The sequence below is a fragment of the Eumetopias jubatus genome, unplaced genomic scaffold (assembly GCF_037043125.1).
Source record: "Eumetopias jubatus isolate StellerSeaLion01/CBP00866 unplaced genomic scaffold, mEumJub1_p1.0 scaffold_11, whole genome shotgun sequence".
NCBI lineage: Eukaryota > Metazoa > Chordata > Mammalia > Carnivora > Otariidae > Eumetopias > Eumetopias jubatus.
The window spans coordinates 50,688,981-50,709,036 of NW_028274817.1; the positions used below are offsets into that span (position 1 = coordinate 50,688,981).

The 20,056-nt window shown below is 32.5% G+C and overlaps 1 protein-coding gene across 4 annotated transcripts in view; it reads right to left on the reverse strand.

The window, feature by feature from the left end:
• The window catches only part of DIAPH2 (diaphanous related formin 2), a 946,398-nt gene that overhangs the window by 671,234 nt on the left and 255,108 nt on the right, over positions 1–20,056 (reverse strand). For all 4 annotated transcript variants that reach the window (XM_088028705.1, XM_088028707.1, XM_088028706.1 and 1 more), the window contains 5 exons: positions 13,514–13,624; positions 8,092–8,210; positions 6,044–6,160; positions 3,392–3,510; positions 184–248 (listed from right to left, as the gene is read on the reverse strand). In XM_088028705.1, the coding sequence (XP_087884831.1) occupies positions 184–248; positions 3,392–3,510; positions 6,044–6,160; positions 8,092–8,210; positions 13,514–13,624 (531 nt within the window). The remainder of the gene's footprint in view (positions 1–183; positions 249–3,391; positions 3,511–6,043; positions 6,161–8,091; positions 8,211–13,513; positions 13,625–20,056) is intronic.

Consider the following 20,056-nt stretch of genomic DNA (forward strand, 5'->3'; position numbering starts at 1 on the left):
TGAGGAGGGAACAGTAGCAACCTTATCTTATCAGGAATGAAATCAATATTCTGTGGTTCTGTTTTAATCCAGAAACATGAAGTACTATAAAACTGAAACAACATTCATAAAGCCTCACATAAAGAAGATAAAATACATATTGTAAATAAATAATTTAACAATTATGGCTAACATAAGCCTTACCTTCTTTGAAAATTCCACTGCTTTTTGTTCACTTTCTTCAACTTTTGCCTTGTTCACACAAGAATCTATTAAGATTGACAAAAAATGATTAGAAATTATTGCATCAGATCTCTGGGCAAAAGATGACTGCCAGCCTGTAATTCTACGTAGACAATCATTTTTATGTCAATTGTTATTAAAGGTAAATTGACCTATACTACACATAAAACAAAAACTACCACAATTTTTTGCATACTAACTGAATTCAATGATAGTATTGTTGAGTCACAAAACCAAGCATTCAAGAATATATTTGACTAAATCATCATCATTTTAGAGGTATTCAAATATTTCCCAACTTTTACAATAATATAATTCCTTAAAACTTTTTGCAATTTAGTATGGGTGGAGAGGTGACAAAGAATCTATAAAGATTATTAAGACTCAAAATGACCTTTAAAATAAGGCTAGAATGGGGGATACGACAGCATTCATTAATTCAGCTTTTCTACAGAAAGATTTCGCTTAGGTAACTTCTGATCTGAGGCAGAATGTATTATGTAAATAAGGAAATAAATATTAAATTTCTCAGCTCTAATCAAATATTCCAAAATATAAATAACTGAAGAACCTCATTTTGGTAATATTCTTATTATTACATATACGACTCTATTATGTATCTAGCCATTCCACACCTATTTATTCACCCAAAAGAAATGAAAACATATGTCAATACCCTTGTATATGAAGATTCATGACAGCTTTATTTATAATAGCCAAAAACTAGAAAGAACCCAAATGTCCATCAACAAGTAAATGTATATACAAATTGCAGTATATCCATATGCTAGAATACTACTCACTTATAAAAAGGAATAAACTATCGATACATGCACTATAACATGAAGGAAATTCAAAACAATTACACTACATGAAAGAAGCCAGACAAAAAGAGAGTACATCCTATATAATCTATAGTAAGAGAAAACAGATAAGTGATTATCTCAGGATGGAGAGAGATGGGGAGACATGGGAAGGAGAGATTACAAAGGAGAACACAGAAACTTGACAGAGTGATAGAAATGTTTATTATCTTGGCTGTGGTGATGGTTTTAAGTACACATACAAATATCAAAATCTATCAAATTATGTTCTTAATAATGGATAGTTTTTCTCATGTCAAGTACACCTCAATAAAGTTTTGTTTTGTTTTGTTTTGTTTTTTAAAGAACTGTGTGTAAAGAACTAAGGTGGAAATTGGTAAATGATGAGACAAAGAGGGGGCAGATCTCTGCTGTGCTGTCAATGGTTGATAATGATCTTGATTTAAATTTCAGTGGGAAGGTATTGAAGAGTTTTGGGCAAGAATTTGATCAAATTTATGAAAAATACTAGACTTACAGAATTGTAAAGAGACTCTGTTCCTCAAGTCTAGGTGATTTTAAAATCAAGTTCCATTGATTTCCTATAAGTTCTTGAAGCACCTGCTAATTTTTGCATTTATGCACATGTGTGTGGCTCTAATCAAAGTTCCGAAGCATTCATCAGAAAAAGTCCTCTAACCATAAAATATTAAGAACATGCATATATTTGACTTATCTGAATTTACAGTTGATAAAACTAAAGCAGAGAAGTTAAATGATTTGTTCACGACCAGAGATAACACATGGATAAGGTAATAATGGGTTTCTGAAGCTCTATTCTCTCTCATTCAATGCCTTCATCTCCCCAACCCCAGTGCTAACAATACACAACTGTACGTACCTAGCACACAGTACACAAAAAACAAATGTCTACTGAACACTGAAAGAGCTAGTCAAAATCAACAGAGTACTCCCTTATAACATTCTCAACAAAATATGAAATAAACTAATGAGTTTATCAAGCTTATTATCAAATTTGCACAGAAGCCAGCATTTACATTAATTCTTAGGGAAGGTAAATTGATGCACACTTTCTGAAAAGCATCTGGCTTTTCTAAGATCATATCCTCAATTACAGGAATCAATCCTAAGGAAATGGCAAGAAAAAGGCAAACATTTATGCAAAGAATGTTCATAGCAGATTCATTTATAATTGCAAGAACCTGAAAACAATCTAGATGTACAATAAGAAAGGACTGGTCAAGATGGTTACGATATTCCATAAAATGGAATATTATACAGACATCCAAAGTCACATTTTGAAGGTTAACATGAAAAAAATTTTCATATTATAAATCTCCATTAAAAATCAGCATATAGAGAAAGAGATAAAAAAAATAAGATATAAGAAAATGTACTTAGCCAAAAAGTGAGTAATGGTGGTGGAATGTACTGAGCTGAAAAGTGAGATTGGTGGTTTATTGTCACTTACATAAGCCTCCAGATTGCTTGGAATAAATGAGTATTGGTTTTAAAATCAGAAAATAATATATAATAATAATAAGGAATTCATCTTTGAATATTACTGTGAGTTTGCCTTGTGCTATGGAGTGAACAATAATATAAAATTGGCATTCCACAGCTGTTTTCTTCCTTTAACGACAAGACAAATGAGTTCATGCCCAAATCTTAGCAATAGTGATTTTAATTAGGTACAAAAACCGTTTAACTGTAATGTCATATAACAGCATATTTCACAAGAGAGATTTCACATTATCCTTCAGAGACTGTTCCAGAAAGTACAGCTAACTAGTAGTCTAGGATCATGTAAGTTAATTTCCTTACTGATCCAAGTAGATGAACATCATCACCTCAAATTCTTTCCTAGCTTTAAGGTCTACAAAAATTATAAACTGATCTACTTTGATAGAATTAAAAAGTCTTAAGTTACTGAAATAAGCCTGTGTTTCCTTTCTCAAACTTGAACACTAATACCTATTGCACATGTGATTTCTATAAAACCACTGAGGTGCCAATATAAACTGAATCAAAGGATTTCAGAGTCATGTTTCTAAAGAGCAAAGCATTCATCTATAATATGTTTTTCCTATGTGTGTGTGCACCACTGATTTTAAACTGAATTCAAGAGCATTAAAACGTATCAAATAGCTTAATATTTTCCACTACACAAGCAGAACTCTCATGATCAACATAATTAACAATTATAGTGATTCAGTACTCACAGACACAAAGACTTACCAGATTTTAATAAAGGAAGTTCAGTGAGAGCACTACCTTCAGAAAGTGACTATTATACAGAAGAGAGTGAAACACAATCAAATGACATTGAGGATAATATTACATACCTATCAGATGCGTGAAATCAATGTCTAATCTTTGCCTATACTTGAAATCTGGGTCCATACCACTGCAGTGCAGCACTATCTGTGAAACGCACTCCTCAATTATTTTGTAATACTGTGGCCTGAAAGAGAGAAAGTATTCCTGAATATCTTTTCTACCTATACAAGCCAATTTTCTTAAGAAGTGGTTCAGGGGCACCTGGGTGGCTCAGCTGGTTAAGCATCCAACACTTGATTTTGGCTCAGGTCATGATCTCAGGGTCACGAAATCGATGGCCCCCCACCTTGTGGGAGCTGCATGCTCACTGTGGAGTCTGCTTTAGATTCTCTCCTTCTCCCTCTGTCCTTCCCCTCGCTCATGCTGTCTCTCCCTCTCTTTCTCTCTCTCTCAAGTAAATAAATACATAAACTCTTTAAAAAAGTGGTTCAGCATGATAAAAGAACTAAGTCTTTTTCTAGCACTGTTAAAAGAACTCTTTCAAGCCACTGCATTCCCTTAAGAGAATTATGCCTAAACTTAACGATGGTCTGGACATTATAGTATAAAACCTATCATAATGTAATCAATTGTGAACACTTGTGACTTAATACTCTAGTTTTTAGGAATTCATGCCTTTGTACAAAGATACTTATCAACCTATCTACAAACTTATTGTTCCTAAAGTTAATGAAAATAAATGACCTGTTAGTTCTATATCCATGGATACAGAAATGGTTCTAAGCCTCTACAAGTTTTCAGTTTCAGTAAGGGATGAGTATCTTGGCATTAGGTGGCAATGTCTTAAATTTACTACAACACTTTAACTCAAGATTAGCTATAATCGCTTACAAAACTAGACTGACCCACAAAATTCCGAAGATCTATTTATGCACGTTTTTAAGATTCATTTTATAGAAGCATACACACTTAATATGCATGGCCATAGCCTCAATTCATTCAAAGTGTCAAACGTTTTTAAACATATCCTAATTTTGTAATCTATCAAGATAATTCTGGCCTTAAATAATAACTACTTGCATACTTCAAAAATTTTTTAAAGTCACTTTTTGCATTAAAATTCAGGGAAAATTTAGTATTTATCAGTGGCCAGTAAATTCAACAGAGAAACATCAGAAAGAAATACTGCATAGAGAAATTATGATAACATCCTTACGATTAGCGTGCTGATAACTAGCCAACCTACTAAAAGTTTGCAAACAAAGCCAAACAGAGTCTAATTGCTCTTATATGTTTTTTTGTCATGGGGCTGGCCTCAAGAGTAAGATTAAATAGTAATATACATTAACCCATTTTAGGCTTTTTCAAGTCATCAACAATTCTAGGATAAATAATATTGGATTATCATCAGTCCAGTAAATGACTTTTTGGGTAAACAAGGAAAACACAAGTGTTCTCTTTAAGGCCATGTTAATTATCTCTAAGTATAATAAAAGTGCTGGTCGCACTTCTACTTCACATCGATGTTCCCAGGATGAAAAAGATGTCATATTAGAGTAACTATTATATATTGAAAGTTACTGAGAAATGGATGGTTTCATGAAAATTATTTCCCTAGGTAACTGTGTACCCATAGGCACAGTACCCACTTAATTGCCAGAACATTAGAAAACATTTTAATTACCATATTTCCTGTTTTAAGAAAACAGCATATAATTATTTTAGCCATTTTTCTTTTTTTTTCCTTTTTTTTTTTTTGGTGGGTAGCAAAGCAAAGTTTATCGAGCGATAGCAAAGAGATAGTACAAAGCTCCCAAAGAGGGAGGGGACCCGAGAGGGTTGCCCTTTAACCACTTTTCTTTGTCTCTGTAACATCATGATGTCCATGAATTATTGTAAAAGTCTGAACTATAATAGTTTTCTATATAACTTTAGAACTGTCATCTTTGTTGCAACTATACCTGACCCATGGTTGCCTGCCTTTACCATTTAATCAAGCAAATTCTGAGAAATCAGAGAACCTAGGTTGCCAGAATTTCATGCATGTTAGAGTATGAAGAACAACTAAGAGTCTCTTGAATAGTTAAATATAAGATCATGACCACAGCTTATAGATAATTTCAGTCACTCAGAAACCTTTCTCTAACTTTCTGGTTTTCAGATATATTTGCAGTTACTAGACTCTGAAACTTCTAACTTTATTATCATCATAATCATTTATCTTGAAGAATTATATTACTGGATATAAAGCTGAAATATTACTATTATTTTCTTAGCTAAGATCACATCTATTATTAAATAAATACTAGAAAGGAGAAATAAAAGTAAAACCTAACTTGTTAAAATGGACATGAACTTAAAAAAATAAAATAAAATGTACATGAACTTAAAAGTTCCACCGCAGACACTTCAGTGCTTATTCTGTGCTATCATTATCTAGCAAAGAAAATTCAATACAAGGTCAGGAAAATATGTTGGGTTCTTTGCTACTAAATGTCCTGTCACTGGGGTATCCAGTTTTATAAATAGATCCTTCTGGCCCAATTAAAAATAAATTCACACCTTCTAAAATATGTTATGCTAAGTCATCAAACTCTTATACACTATGTATGTACATACATCTGCATATAGTACCTAGCATGAACTACATTATTAGTTTTCCTTAAATATCGAATTCAAATTACACAAATACTAGTACTCTCAGAACCGCCTCTTACCTGACGTAATAATCATTTCTGATGAGCAAAAAATGTTGTAGAATGGATAATAAGTAATTTTCAGCAGCAGTGTCCTTCAACATATTATATAGAAGATGATACACTTCATTCATATCAGTGAAAGTAAGTAAAGGAAAAAAATTAAAACCCTTAATGAAAGTTCCATTCATAACAAAAGCAGCTTCGTTTTTTAAAACACTGAAGTACCATTTTGTTTCCCTTATTGTTTCTAAACCTTCAACTCCGGTATTTTAAAATTTACATAAATAAATTTAACCTATGGAATCACTTTAATCTTTTAATGAGAGAAACAGACTTAAAGAATATTTCCAAGGCCATTTAATCAACAAAACCTTAAGCAATCAGTTATTCATTATAAATTACAGATAGTAGTATGATTGGAACAGCAATGCCATTAGAGAAAACGGTTTACTCTTGATCTTCCCGTGGCTGTGATAGAGGACCTACATTATTCATGTAAGCCACTACTCCTCTATTTTCACCACCACATAATATAGAAGGTAATGGAACATTCTATGGACTGCTAAAATATCACAAACCAGTTTTATTTTATACTGATAAAATATTTAATAATGTGAAATTGTTATTGTCTGCATTCATTTGTATTCCATTATTTAGTAAAAATGGAAAGTAAAGACAATAGAACTTGAAACATTTTTCTTAGGATATAAAAAGAGTGGAAAAAGTTTAGATGCTTTTAATAAACTAGACAACAAATTTCAAAGCTGGATTCACTTTTATAATAAAACTGAGGACCTGGAAAATCAATGTAAAAGGTAGAAGAGGAAATGTAATCCAACATTCCAAAAATAATCTGATATGTCAACATTTTCTCTGAAGTAAAATTAAGTATATGATGGATTATTTCTTAGACCCCATGTAACAGTGTTGTGTTAAAGTCTCATAAGGTCTTTCAAGTGGTTACAGAATGAAACCCAAAATAGCTTTATGGTAGAAGTTTGATTATAAGAGAAATCTATACAAAGGAAGCAAGATATATATTAATATAAAAAGCATTTAATATTATGGAAATGACTGTAGACTAGAGTCACTAATGATGGATAAGAAATTACTAGCATTGATCCCTTATAATAATAACATAGTTAGCCATTGCACACACATTTATCCAATACTTATTTATAATATACTTCAATAGTAGCATTGGAGGCAAAAGATGAAACATAAAACTTCTGCCCTCAATCTCATAGGGGCACAGAAGTGCACATAAATAAGACAGATAGAAAGTACTATAGAGGTTTCAAGGAGAGGAATATTCCCCCAGCTTTTTTTGGGGGGGCAGTGCAGGGAGGAACAGGGAAGAAGATATAACAGAAAAATTCCATCTCAAAGGTCATTTTATTTCTGAAGTATTTCCCAATCTCCCCAAAACCCATAAGCAAGAAATTTACTGAGTGTGAAACAAATGGTCAGCAATGCTGTGACAACCTTCTTTTAGATCTAAAATCATTTCATATAAAATCGTTGCCATAGGAAGATTATATACTAGTTGTTTTTGACTCAAATGCTTCTACCAGACAGCCTTGTTATAGTCAGATACTATCACATCTAAACTTTTTTTTTCACTAAGGAACCAAAATAGTTGGATTGAGAGTAAGGCATTTATATGAATTGAATTGTATCTCTAAACCATTTGAGTACATTTTAATAAACTGAAGAAGTATATTACCTACAGTTACTTATGAACTCAGTGAACTTTTCCCCTCAAATTCTTATATGTGAGGTATATGCCTTGGGTTCTTGTCTATTCAAGACTATTGAGCTGAATACATCTATAATACAGCAAGCCACTGCAGATTTCAGGATAGTTTGTGTAAATCATCAGGACAATCTGACAATTCCTCAACATGAATCTCAAGGACAGCATCATAGTGAGGTATTAAAATAAATAAATGAATCTAAATTGGGCTGGCAGACAAGAATTCTAATAATGGTCCACAAAATCAACCACAAATCCTTTTTTTTCACAATACATGCAAAATTATTTTAATGGTTTGTCAAAAGGATATTCCATTTCTGCTCGAATGTCATTGAGACGGTGTGATAATTCATTTAGGTCATCTTCTTTGTTCTCATCAAATACTTTCAACTGAATATCAAGCTCATCATTCTCTTTTTCTTTTAGATCCTAATATATAAACATAAAATGTAACAAATGAGTAAGAGTTTGACAACACCATATTTTGGTAATAAAGCACAGATACTATTATTCATTTATATACACAAAAGCAATTTTATATTGACCCAGGCACTTATTTTCTGAGAAAGTAAAAGTAAACGTACTATGTATTCTCCTATTTTAAAATAAAAGAACCTCATTGCATTCATTGCATTTTCTTTTCATGCCCCAGGTTTTGAATATTTACATTAAAAATTAGCAATCACTTTTACAAAGGGAGGGGGGAACTAATTGCTAACAACCCAAATTGAATGCTGTTGTTTTTGACTAAATACACTAATCAAAGATCACAAAAGAACTCATGCAGTTAGAACATTCAAATATGCCTCTTGAGAAAAATGCAAATATAATCAATTGTATTAATGAAGAAAAAACGCAAGGATATATTCAAGCACAACAGTCCCAAGTATGGCGTAGAAAGTTGTATAAAGGATTTTATTTTAAATGATATTTTGTGATTTTGAAGCAAAAAGGCGTCAGGATTTTTTATCAAGCTGCATGACAAGCCTCCTCCCCCACTTTTCATTTTTGCTTAGCCAAATCACAAAATACCAACTTGGGCATCAAAGATTTGTTTTTGTAATACATTATAAGCACATGCATTACAAACCTCTGATAATTTTTAAAAATAATAGTATGAACAAAATCTTTGGAAGCATGCCACACTAGAGATTGTTGGGCTTAATATATATCACCTGGAATATCTTTTAATATGTGTCCATTAAGTTGCAGCTTTCAAAACCCAAATGATAATCCCAACTGTGGATGCTCAAGGGTGATAATGAAAGTGGGACTAGGATTTCAGAGCTGAGCTTGAATTCTAAAAGGAAATGCAAGCATGGTGTACTTCAAATTAGGTCAATAAAACAAAACAGGATTCATTTCTTATTTCTATTTTTATTCAATAGAGCAATTATAAATGGAGATGTAATGGCTATTACTAAAGCCAAATGCAAATTTATGCAATTGCTAGATTTTTTCTAACATTCATATAATAATTTACTGAAAATTTACATACAGAACATATAAAAATACTTAGTATGATTCTATATAATTTCATATAAAATATATGACAAATAAATGTATTTACACTTAGTTCCCTCTTTAGTAACTTGCTTTAGGTCTAGTTTTCAATTTTTAAGTCTATTGGAATGCAAAATTATCTATAATTGGTGGGTCATATTTTCAAGTGATTTAAGAACTCCAGTCAAACAAGAGCAAAATCCAGACACACCTAATATGCTGGTCATTGCAGAAACAACTGTTAACACATTTTACAATATGGACTTTTCCTTATTCTTCTGTCACAATATGTTCTTTCTTAGATGCTCACTACAAAACCTGAATACTCTTAAATATGTTAGAAAAACAGAAAAATCTAATTTAAATACTGCCATTTAATTAGCATCAAAACATTATAAAACATGGACTCAATCTGCATAACTATTTTCTGTAAAAATAACTGGTTAAATGTTTAACTGTTTTTAATTAGGACAACATATTAGTTATAAAATATATATAGTATGTGAACATATATAGCACAATATAAAAACTTAGATACTAGTGCAATCCTATATTATTTAATAGTATCCATTAAAATAAACAGATATGCATATATACATATACACATATATAAAACTTCCTTTCATTCAAATATCAAATCTTGAAAAATATATCTATAAATTCTTAATGAAATAAACATTTAATTAGTTTTTCTATAGCACAAATATGATACCCTATAAAAGGAAATGGAAATGAATCACTAAAGTTTTATACTTTAAATGCAGACTATCATATTATTGAATTACAGTATTAACTATTAATAATGTAAAATATTATAAATATGTTTCAGTTATTTTTTAAACATAACTGCTCTATGGATATGGAACATTGTTGGCAGTCTCTAAAACATATAATTAAATCTCTATAATTTGGTGTACTTCAAAGGAAATTCTATTACTAATACATGACTGATCACCAGTCAAGCAATCAAAACTGAGTCTTCAACAGAATAAGAGTTTGTTGGTATTTTAAAATAAAGATGCCTGCTGCCTACAGACATGATTTCTTACTATCTTGTTCCTTCACATATCTAAATTACCTAATATTTTCTAAATTTATTTAACTAAATAAAAGACAGATGGAGAAAACTTCACAAGAAATCAATATGAGTTACCTATAGAGCAAATACTAGCTTAAAAATCACTGTATAGTATATAACAACTCACTAATCCCAAATTACTAAAGCAAATTTATTCCATATAAATGAAGTATAAACTCCCTTTAAACACCATAATTTATCAATAGAGATAGGTGAATTTTGAAAATAAATTTTTACAGAATATAATTAAAATAACTGTCCTTGTCTTGAGGATTCTGATTATTGATGAAGAAAGTTCTACTGTACTATATTATTACGATGGTCTCAGGAATTACTGAAATACTAAGAATGATTCTTCCTTAACACTTAATGATTCCAGAGAGGTACAATTCTTTTTAAGTTTTTATTCAAATTCCAGTTGGTTAACATACAATGTAATAAGTTTCAGGTGTAGAATATAGTGATTCAACACTTCCATACAACCAGATAGGTCTAATTTTTTTTTCATGTACAATTTGTATTAGCCTTAGCCACATCTAATCTGCTGCTTTGAATACGATAGATTCTAGAAAATTAAGCATTTCCTCCTGTTAAAAACTCATCTATGAATATATTATTAAGCTTCAATGCACGCATACAGATGTTTAATACTCCCCAAATTCTAGTGGTTTAAGCTTAAATATTAATAGTAAATTAAACAATGAGTTCATTAGATAATAATTGACATGTCAGGTACATCTAAAATACATTAATCCATGACCATTCTGACCTTTGTTCCAAATTGTGATAATAAAACTGCAAGAACAACCTCAGTCATGAAATCTATGGTATTAAAGAAAGGATCTCTAAATCTTCTGGGTCTTTCTGCCTGAATTCTGATTCTCATCTTATATATAAGAAGTACCTGCGGAAGATTTGTTTTCTTTTCAAACCAAACATCTCTGCCTTACCCTCAATAAGATTTTGATATATTCTCTTTAGAGGGACATGTCCAACCTCTTTAGTTGAGAACCAGGGCCGTATGTAACCATATTTTGCTCCACTCTCTTAGGGAGAAAAAAAAAAAAACAACCTGAGAATTCTTGTAGGTTCTATTCCAAAATTTTAGGAGGCAGACACATGACACTTACTACTTTTCTCTTGCTGAGGAATCACTGAGATCTGGGACTCAGGTCAGACTGAAGAGATTTGACAGTTAAAGAAAAATCTAGCTGATAAATATATGAAGAATGCATTTATTAAGAAGCACCATGATGCCACAAGAGGCTTAAAATACAGCTACAGGGCCGATGGGAAAGTGTAGCGTAGAATGATGGATGCAAAATCTTCACTGTCAGTGTAACCAAATATACCATGAGACCACTGAACCCAGCAAAGATGAATACACCAGAGAAAAGTAAAAGGTAAAGACAAGAGCTACCATTCATTCTCTTTCTGAAAAGAGGACAACTTAAATAAATTAAAATGAGAGTAACAGTTTTTTTGATCAAACATTCAGTAGTATAAGGCAGAAAATGAATATTCAATTATAAATAGATACAGGGAAATAAAAGATGAAAGAGTAATAGCAACAACTAAGGCACAATACGTGGCATCTTGGTAAATGACTAGAGGATGCTAAGGAGCCCCTGTAGCCAGCAAGTGTCCAAAGACATTAATACTCTCAGAAACTGAGGACCACCCCAGTGAGGACAAGCATGGAAATCAATGAGTAGATAACTCAAAAGCCATACTAGAATCAAGATTATAACATTATCTGTAACTACCTACAGCCACAGACTTTTCATGAGGAAAGATTTCTGAGAAAACAAGAATAAATGTGTAACTAGTGAATGTGCCTAGTTAACTGCATATTAAACCTCCATATGGGTCACTTAAAATGTTGCTTTGATTCACTGCAACCAATTCCCTGTTTTTTTAAAGTCATGGATTAAAGTACCATTTAAAGTATAATTGACACAGAACTTTCTAAAACCAGATAGATTAAATCAAATATCAAAGTGGGTTTCAGTAGACTCACTGTAGGGTTCATTTTATGATGGTAAGTTTCAACTACTTTCAGTTAAGACTAACAGAACACAAGTTACAGATGCATGCTACACTCTCATTCCTACCAGGAAATTTCCCTGATTTTGATATTTCTACTACTCTAAGTATTATATACAAGCTTACTTGACATTTCTTTTGTTTTGTTTTCTTTTTTACTCCCTTTTGCTTCTTTTTATTCAGGTGTGCTCTGGGTAGCTTAAATGAAAAGACTAGACTTTACATGTCTCTTAACAATGCCATGGTTTTAAACAAAATCCCTCTTCAGTTAACATACTAAATAAAATATAGTCACATTAGCTATATTTGTGTTTATAGAATAAGTGTCCTCATTTATCTCAGATCAAGCCTATAAAGTTATTTCAAAAATGTTTTAACAGTATCATAATTAGAGCATATATGCACATTCAATTTAAGAAATAAAACTTTTTTAGAAAAGTTTCTATAGCACTGTAGCAAGAATACCATTCCTAAGTATCTAGAATATACTGACCAAAATTCTATAGATACTTATGCTGAATATAAATGATATCAATCTAAGTTATCAAAGAGGAAAACAAAACTTTTTATTTTTTTTAAAGATTTTATTTATTTGAGAGAGAGAGAATGAGAGATAGCATGAGAGGGAAGAGGGTCAGAGGGAGAAGCAGACTCCCTGCTGAGCAGGGAGCCCGATGTGGGACTCGATCCCAGGACTCCAGGATCATGACCTGAGCCGAAGGCAGTCGCTTAACCAACTGAGCCACCCAGGCACCCAGAAAGCAAAAGTTTTAAATGAAAATAGAAGCCGCAGAAAAAGAAAAAGCAGTAGTCTCTTATGTTCTCAGTATTTAAATTCAAAGAAAAGAAATTCCCTTTTGACTTTAAGAAAACAAACAAAACAAAAAACACCCACATCACTTCTGGACACACTAGCTGAATTCTGAATCATCAGTTGTATACAAAGACTGCTATTATTGCAATACAGAAAAGCTTGCAAAATGTCTAATGCTTTACAAAAGAAAATATACCAAGGCACATTTATCTACTCTGTTGCAAGTACTTTGTCTAAAGAGAGAAATATGTTAAAGTTCATCAGCAGACTTAATGTGTACACTCAACTTACTGGTAAGATTGTTTTTAGTCCGGAACGGAGGAATTCATTCCTTAAATGTATTCTAAAATCAAGCTCATAAGGTGAAGTGACAAGAGCATTTATAAACTGCATGCAGGCCACCTGCAATTAAAAATCAAAGTTTGTTAAAAATTATTTTAATTAAGGAAATATTTACTTAATGCATTCAGATCATTATTTTTCCATTAACTAAAGGCATACATACATATATTTTATGGATGATTATGACTTTACAGCATAAACAACAAAATTAAGTTTCTAATGCCCAGAATAATTCTAATGGAGATATGATGGATGGTGAAGTATTGCTATGATCTGCTAAATAATATGAAGGAATATGAAACTCTGAGAAACTTAAAGTTCCAAAAATCTGCATATAGAGCCCTTTAAAAATATCATGAACTGTATCTTTCATATCCAGCTGTCCTCAGAGTGCACTTGGCCTCAATTCTATATGGTTATAAACACTTTTCTAAGATAAATCAAAAAAAGTACCCTGATATTAAACAGAGAACAATGATAACTTAGAGAAATTATTACACTGATTTATACTGTCTCCATACTATTATTGGGATGGACTTGCAAAAAATACAGAGTATTAAAATACATGATTAAGATGAATTAATTTGCTGTGTATAAAACTGAATGCAAGTGAATTAAGATCGACTAGAAGGCATTGTGACACCAATGCTAATGTGCACTGCATGACAAATTAAATATAAGGGCTTGTTTTCAAGTGAAGGTGATTCATTAATTACACTGACACTGTCAAAAAGGTTTGGTTTTTCATCCTTCTGATATTGAGGTTCCCTATTATAAAAGGGGACTTATTTTCTGGTAACTGCAAGCTAGAAGGGAATCAACAAAATGCTAATTGCCAGGTGATCCATATATTATTCCTGATAGTATTTTTGGGAAATGCTGCTCAAGTCTAAGACAACTACCTAATAGGTTAAATGAGGAGCTGCACCTTTAAATTGATTATTCTTAAAGTATGCAATGAGTATACTGTACAGTGTTCAAAGAGCGGATTGCGAGGGGACTCCTGGAAAATACCAGATTTAGTAAAGATGTCAAGCATATACAGAAGACACAAAAAATCAAAAGTTAGTATGAGAAAAATACATCAGCAAAAGAAAATATTTCAAATGTATTTTGACTTGACTTGTCCAGACCTATCATTATAATAGTTATTTTTTCAAGTTGAAAGAAAAGATTAAAAGGTGTATTCCTTTTTTTGTACCTATTATCTTATGCATCTAAGTTGCTTTTAGGGAGATATGTCCATCTACCTTACATCCAGGCTCAAAAATCAAAAGTTGCATGCTTTAAAAGTGATGACTAAAACTGTTTCTAACATTACTAGATATCTAAATGACAACTGAATATTGTAGTCCAACACCTATGAATGCTCAAATGTAAGTATGAAACACTTAGACTCCGAATTAGATACTTGCCAAAGAATGGGCATTACCTTAAAACACATTTCAAATAAGTTACTATGACACTTATACCTTAATGGATTACTTAACCTTTCTATTTACAGTAAGAAAATATGTAAGACTTTATATAGTTTCCATAGACTGGGATATAAATTTGTATACTGTACATGTCCAGGGCTATATTATCATTGCATTTGCGTGAATGATCCTTGCTCAATGTTACAACTATAACATGACCCAACAAGCCAAAGCACATGTCCAATCCAAAATTAATAGAGAGAAAAGTTGCCATCTGCTAGGAGTTTTTGCCAGAAGATATTCTAGCTTAATGGCTTGTATTAATACCCTACAAGAGAACATTTCCATAGGAAACAAGTTAATGAGTCTTAGAATTGTACCTTTATACAAATAAAAGTATTTATATCAGGAGATGATAAAAATAGTAAAAGAATAAAATTAATGAAGGTATCAATATCAAAATAACTTTACATTTAATAAGATAAATGCTGCAATGCTATTACTTTACATATAATGTATAAATATATAAGTGAATGCTAAAAAAAAGTTGCATCCATTGACTACAGTATAAAATAATTAGGAGACACTTTGAAGCCAGTAATTTAAACAGGTAATGGCACTGGTTTATCAATGTACTATTTATTATTTATCAAATTCTAACAGATATCTAATTACAAATAAGATAAGCAGAATACTCATTCCAAAATGTCATTTTCCAAAATCTTCTCCTGAAGTGATACTCTTTTTGTTTTAAAGATTTTATTTATTTATTTATTTGAGAGAGAGGGCAAGCGAGAGAATACAAGTGGGGGGGGCGGGCAGAGGGAGAGGGAGAAGCAGACTCCCAGCTGAGCAGGGAGCTCTACCTGGAGCTGGATCCCAGGACCCTTGGATCATGACCTGAGCCAAAGGTAGATGCTTAACTGACTGAGCCACCCAGCTGTCCCTAAAGTAATTCTCTTTTATAAAAATATTTCTATTATACTTTAATGCAGAGAACAAAAAAATCATCTTAATTATCTCCATTCCTTTATGCTACTACATAATCACTGTCCTTTTTAGAGGACAGAAACAAAATCAATCCAAAACCAAAATAGTTGTCATTATTTACAAATACAAAATTAAATTTTAAAAATATAATTAGTTTCAATGCCAGAATATATTATTACTTAATTATAAACATTAAATACCCATTATGTAGATTCTGAATTCATAGTTAAATACACAACCCCAAACCATTTTCATATTCATTATTATTCTTATTATACAAACAATATTAGAGGCTACACATAATTCACCATCTAATCTCATCCTCATAAAAACCATATCAAGTTAAGTATTACTATTATCCTTATTTCATAGATGATGAAGCTGAGGCTCAAAGCAGGTAACATACATGGTCACATAGCAAGGAGAAAACTCATGATTCTCAACCATATCATTTTACTCCAAATACAGAATAATTTCCAATACATTCCAGATGTTTCATTAACTCTATTCATAGATTCACATGACAAAAGATTTTAAGGAAGGAAAAGATAATAAAATTTAACTATTGCATCATGTTTAATACACTGGAAATATCTAGTTTTGAGACTATAAGTTAATTAGAAAAGCAATTTTTTTTAACATTTTATTTATTTGAGAGAAAGAGAGAGTGAACGAGAGAGAAGGAGCAGGGGGAGGGGCAGAGGGAGAAGCAGACTCCCTGCTGAGCAAGCAGCCCATCCAGGGCTTGATCCTGGGACTCCAGGATCATGACCTAGGTGAAGGCATATGCTTAACAGACTGAGCCACCCAGGCGTCCCAGCATACAATTATTTTAACAATATACTGTCTAGTATATAAAATGGTTATTTTACTTTATTTTTTTTAAAGATTTTATTTATTTATTTGACAGAGAGATAGCAAGAGCAGGAACACAAGCAGGGAGAGAGGGAGAAGCAGGCTCCCCGCCAAGCCGGAAGCCCGATGTGGGACTCGATCCCAGGACCCTGGGATCATGACCTGAGCGACAGGCAGATGCTTAATGACTGAGCCACCCAGGCACCCTAAAATGGTTATTTTATATGTCATTTATACCTCTTAAAAAACAAAGTGGTTATCAAAATGCATAAAGAAATGCAAAAACAAAACAAACAGGAAAGGTAGAAAACAGTTCCTGGAATGTGTTACATTCAACTTCATGAACAATGAAGTATGGGCAGCATCCCATCATCCAGAATAACAGTCTCTCACTCTCTTTTACTTCCTGCCACACCACTCTCAATTCAGCATACATTAGCATGCAATACACACACACACACACACACACACACACACACACACACACACACACACACACACACGAGCTATGCTGTTCAGTACAGAGCCATTAGTCACAAGGCAAATTTAGCTTAATTACAATTACGAACATGAAAAATTCAGTTGCTCAGTCTCACCAGCAACAGTTCAAGTGTTCAACAGCCACATGTGTCTACTGGCTACCATACTGGAGAGCACAAATATAGGATACTGCAAAGTTTGATTGGATAGCACTGCACTGGAGACTTTAATGAAAAAGGCTTCTGGCCTACTATCTAAAACCACAAAACTCATTCCCAAATAATGAAAGTTTGAAAACTGGCATGTTCAACTTCCAAGTGTATAAATCTTTAAGATCATGATTATCTGCTTACGATGTAAAATGAATCTGCTTTCAAAAAAAAAAAAAAAAATCCAACCCCAGAGATGGAAAACAAAGAATCGTGTGATTTTAAAGCACAGTACTATTTAAAAGTATCAAATACTCTGGGGTTCAATGTGCTCCTTTAAAGAAACCGAAAACCTAGAAAGATTAGTTGATTTGCCCAAGATCATATAGCTAATAATAAGCCATAAAGATAAGACAAGAACTTGTATCTCACGACTTTTAGTTTTGTATTCATTCTACAACACTACAATGTACAAATCTGGTATTACTGAATAACATTTTTCCCTCTACTGGAAAGAAAACAAGTGCCCTTGAATTGAATATCACAAAGTCCATTCTCCAGATTCTTTCTGTTGCTTGGTTTCTTTATAATAGCTTTAAGTTTCAAAACAGTCTGCCATATCTGTTTTAAATACAGGTTCCATGAGAATTAAAATTTAAAATTCACAATAAGTCAGTGAATTTTCTCCATTGTTAATAAATATGGTAGGCTAGGACCAAAATTTTGATTTCTAACCACTAAAAACAGTTTCTTTATTTGCATTTCAATGATCTCCATTTCTACATGACAAATGTATATGCTGCCAAATAAATGCATAAATATATATTAAAAAACACCAACACTGTGCATGTGATAAAGCATCCAATAATTTGTACAATGTGTAAGTATATACTAAACTAAATTACTATCAGTTTTTCCATCACATTATGATCATTCCTTTACTACAACACTATATTATCTTTCTACAATAATCATCTACATTCTTTAGTCACAGGATGCTATTGTTCTCATCCTGGTGTATGGGATGTGATGCAGTGTGAAATATCACAAAAGATACTATAAACATTCTAAAGGCAAGGCTCTGTATTTGTTTAGGGTTTTCTGTATAACTTCTAATTGTCCTCAATAAAATGATTAAAATATAATGGGTAAATGGTAATTAAATATCTTAAATTTTCTTGGCATGAGACATATCATTACCAAAAAAATTTTATTCAGTTTCTTACCTAAGTGGTAGAGAGGGGAACTATTTTAACATGAAATATCTTCATAAAATTATTGGGAAAATGCTAAAACCTTTTATTTATTTTAACTTATCAGCTCTAAAAACTATACAAGCATCTATCAATCTGTTTGATCACAATTCAAAGAGCTATACAGTACAATAATTGCTAACTCCAGGGCATTCTCAGACAGATTATCCATATTGCCATTAGCTGTGACAAAGTGTGCTTTTAAAATTTTATTGACACTGTCACACACTTGACCTTACTAAATACTTTGTTGACATTAACAAGGTCTTTCTTTATCTTAGCCCATCAGGAGTTAGGAAAAAAGATGGCTTAAGTCAAATAAGTACCAAGGAAGATACAGACATACAGAGTAAGTTAATTAAGTCAAATCAAGAAGGATTCCAGGCAGGATGAAGCCATGTATAAAGGTATGGAGGTAGAAGGATAAAACAGCATAAAATGTTCAGGAAACTGAGCACAGTTACGACTGGACCAAAAAGTATAAGTAGAAGAGTGGTGAAATATGAGGCTACAGAGAAAACAAGAATCAGATGATGAAGTATTTTGTGTAGACTAAGTCTACACTTTAATCCTAGAGGCTATGGGAAGACTCTTGGATTTGAAGCAGTGATGTGACAAGAACTGCATTTCAGAAGTGTAAGTCTACGGAAGATGATTTAAAGGGGGCTAGAATGAAGGCGAGAAGTTATTTAAGAGTCCAGGAAAATGGTAAAATAATGAGACATGACAATGCACTGAAACAAAGAATTGGCAGCAGGGGTGGAAGGAAAGGGATACCATACTAATGAAGGAAAGGACAACACTAAGAAAGTAGAATTGGTAGGATATGGTAACTGAAGGAATACGGTGAAAGGAGAAAGAGTAGATTCAAAGATGACTATTACGTTTCTGGTTTATGCAACTTGGTGGATAATGCTAAAGTTAACCAGGATTGGGAATACAAAAACAAAGTCAGGTTAAGATTGGAGAGGGGATTGGGGCGCCTGGGTGGCTCAGTTGGTTAAGCGTCTGCCTTCGGCTCAGGTCATGATCCCAGGGTCCTGGGATCGAGCCCCCCATCGGGCTCCCTGCTCAGTGGGGAGCCTGCTTCTCCCTCTCCCTCTGCCTGACACTCTGCCTACTTGTGCTCTCTCTCTATCTCTCTGTCAAATAAATAAATAAAATCTTAAAAAAAAAAAGATTGGAGAGGGGATTGGAGTAGGAAGGAGAAGGATGAAGAAAAGGAAAATAAGTAGCATTAAGGACAACACTGAATTTGAAATTCAGTCAGGAGACAGCTGAATATATGGGGTGAATTAAAAGGATTTGAAAAAGAAGAGTACATAGAAATTCATCACAAAGAAGTGC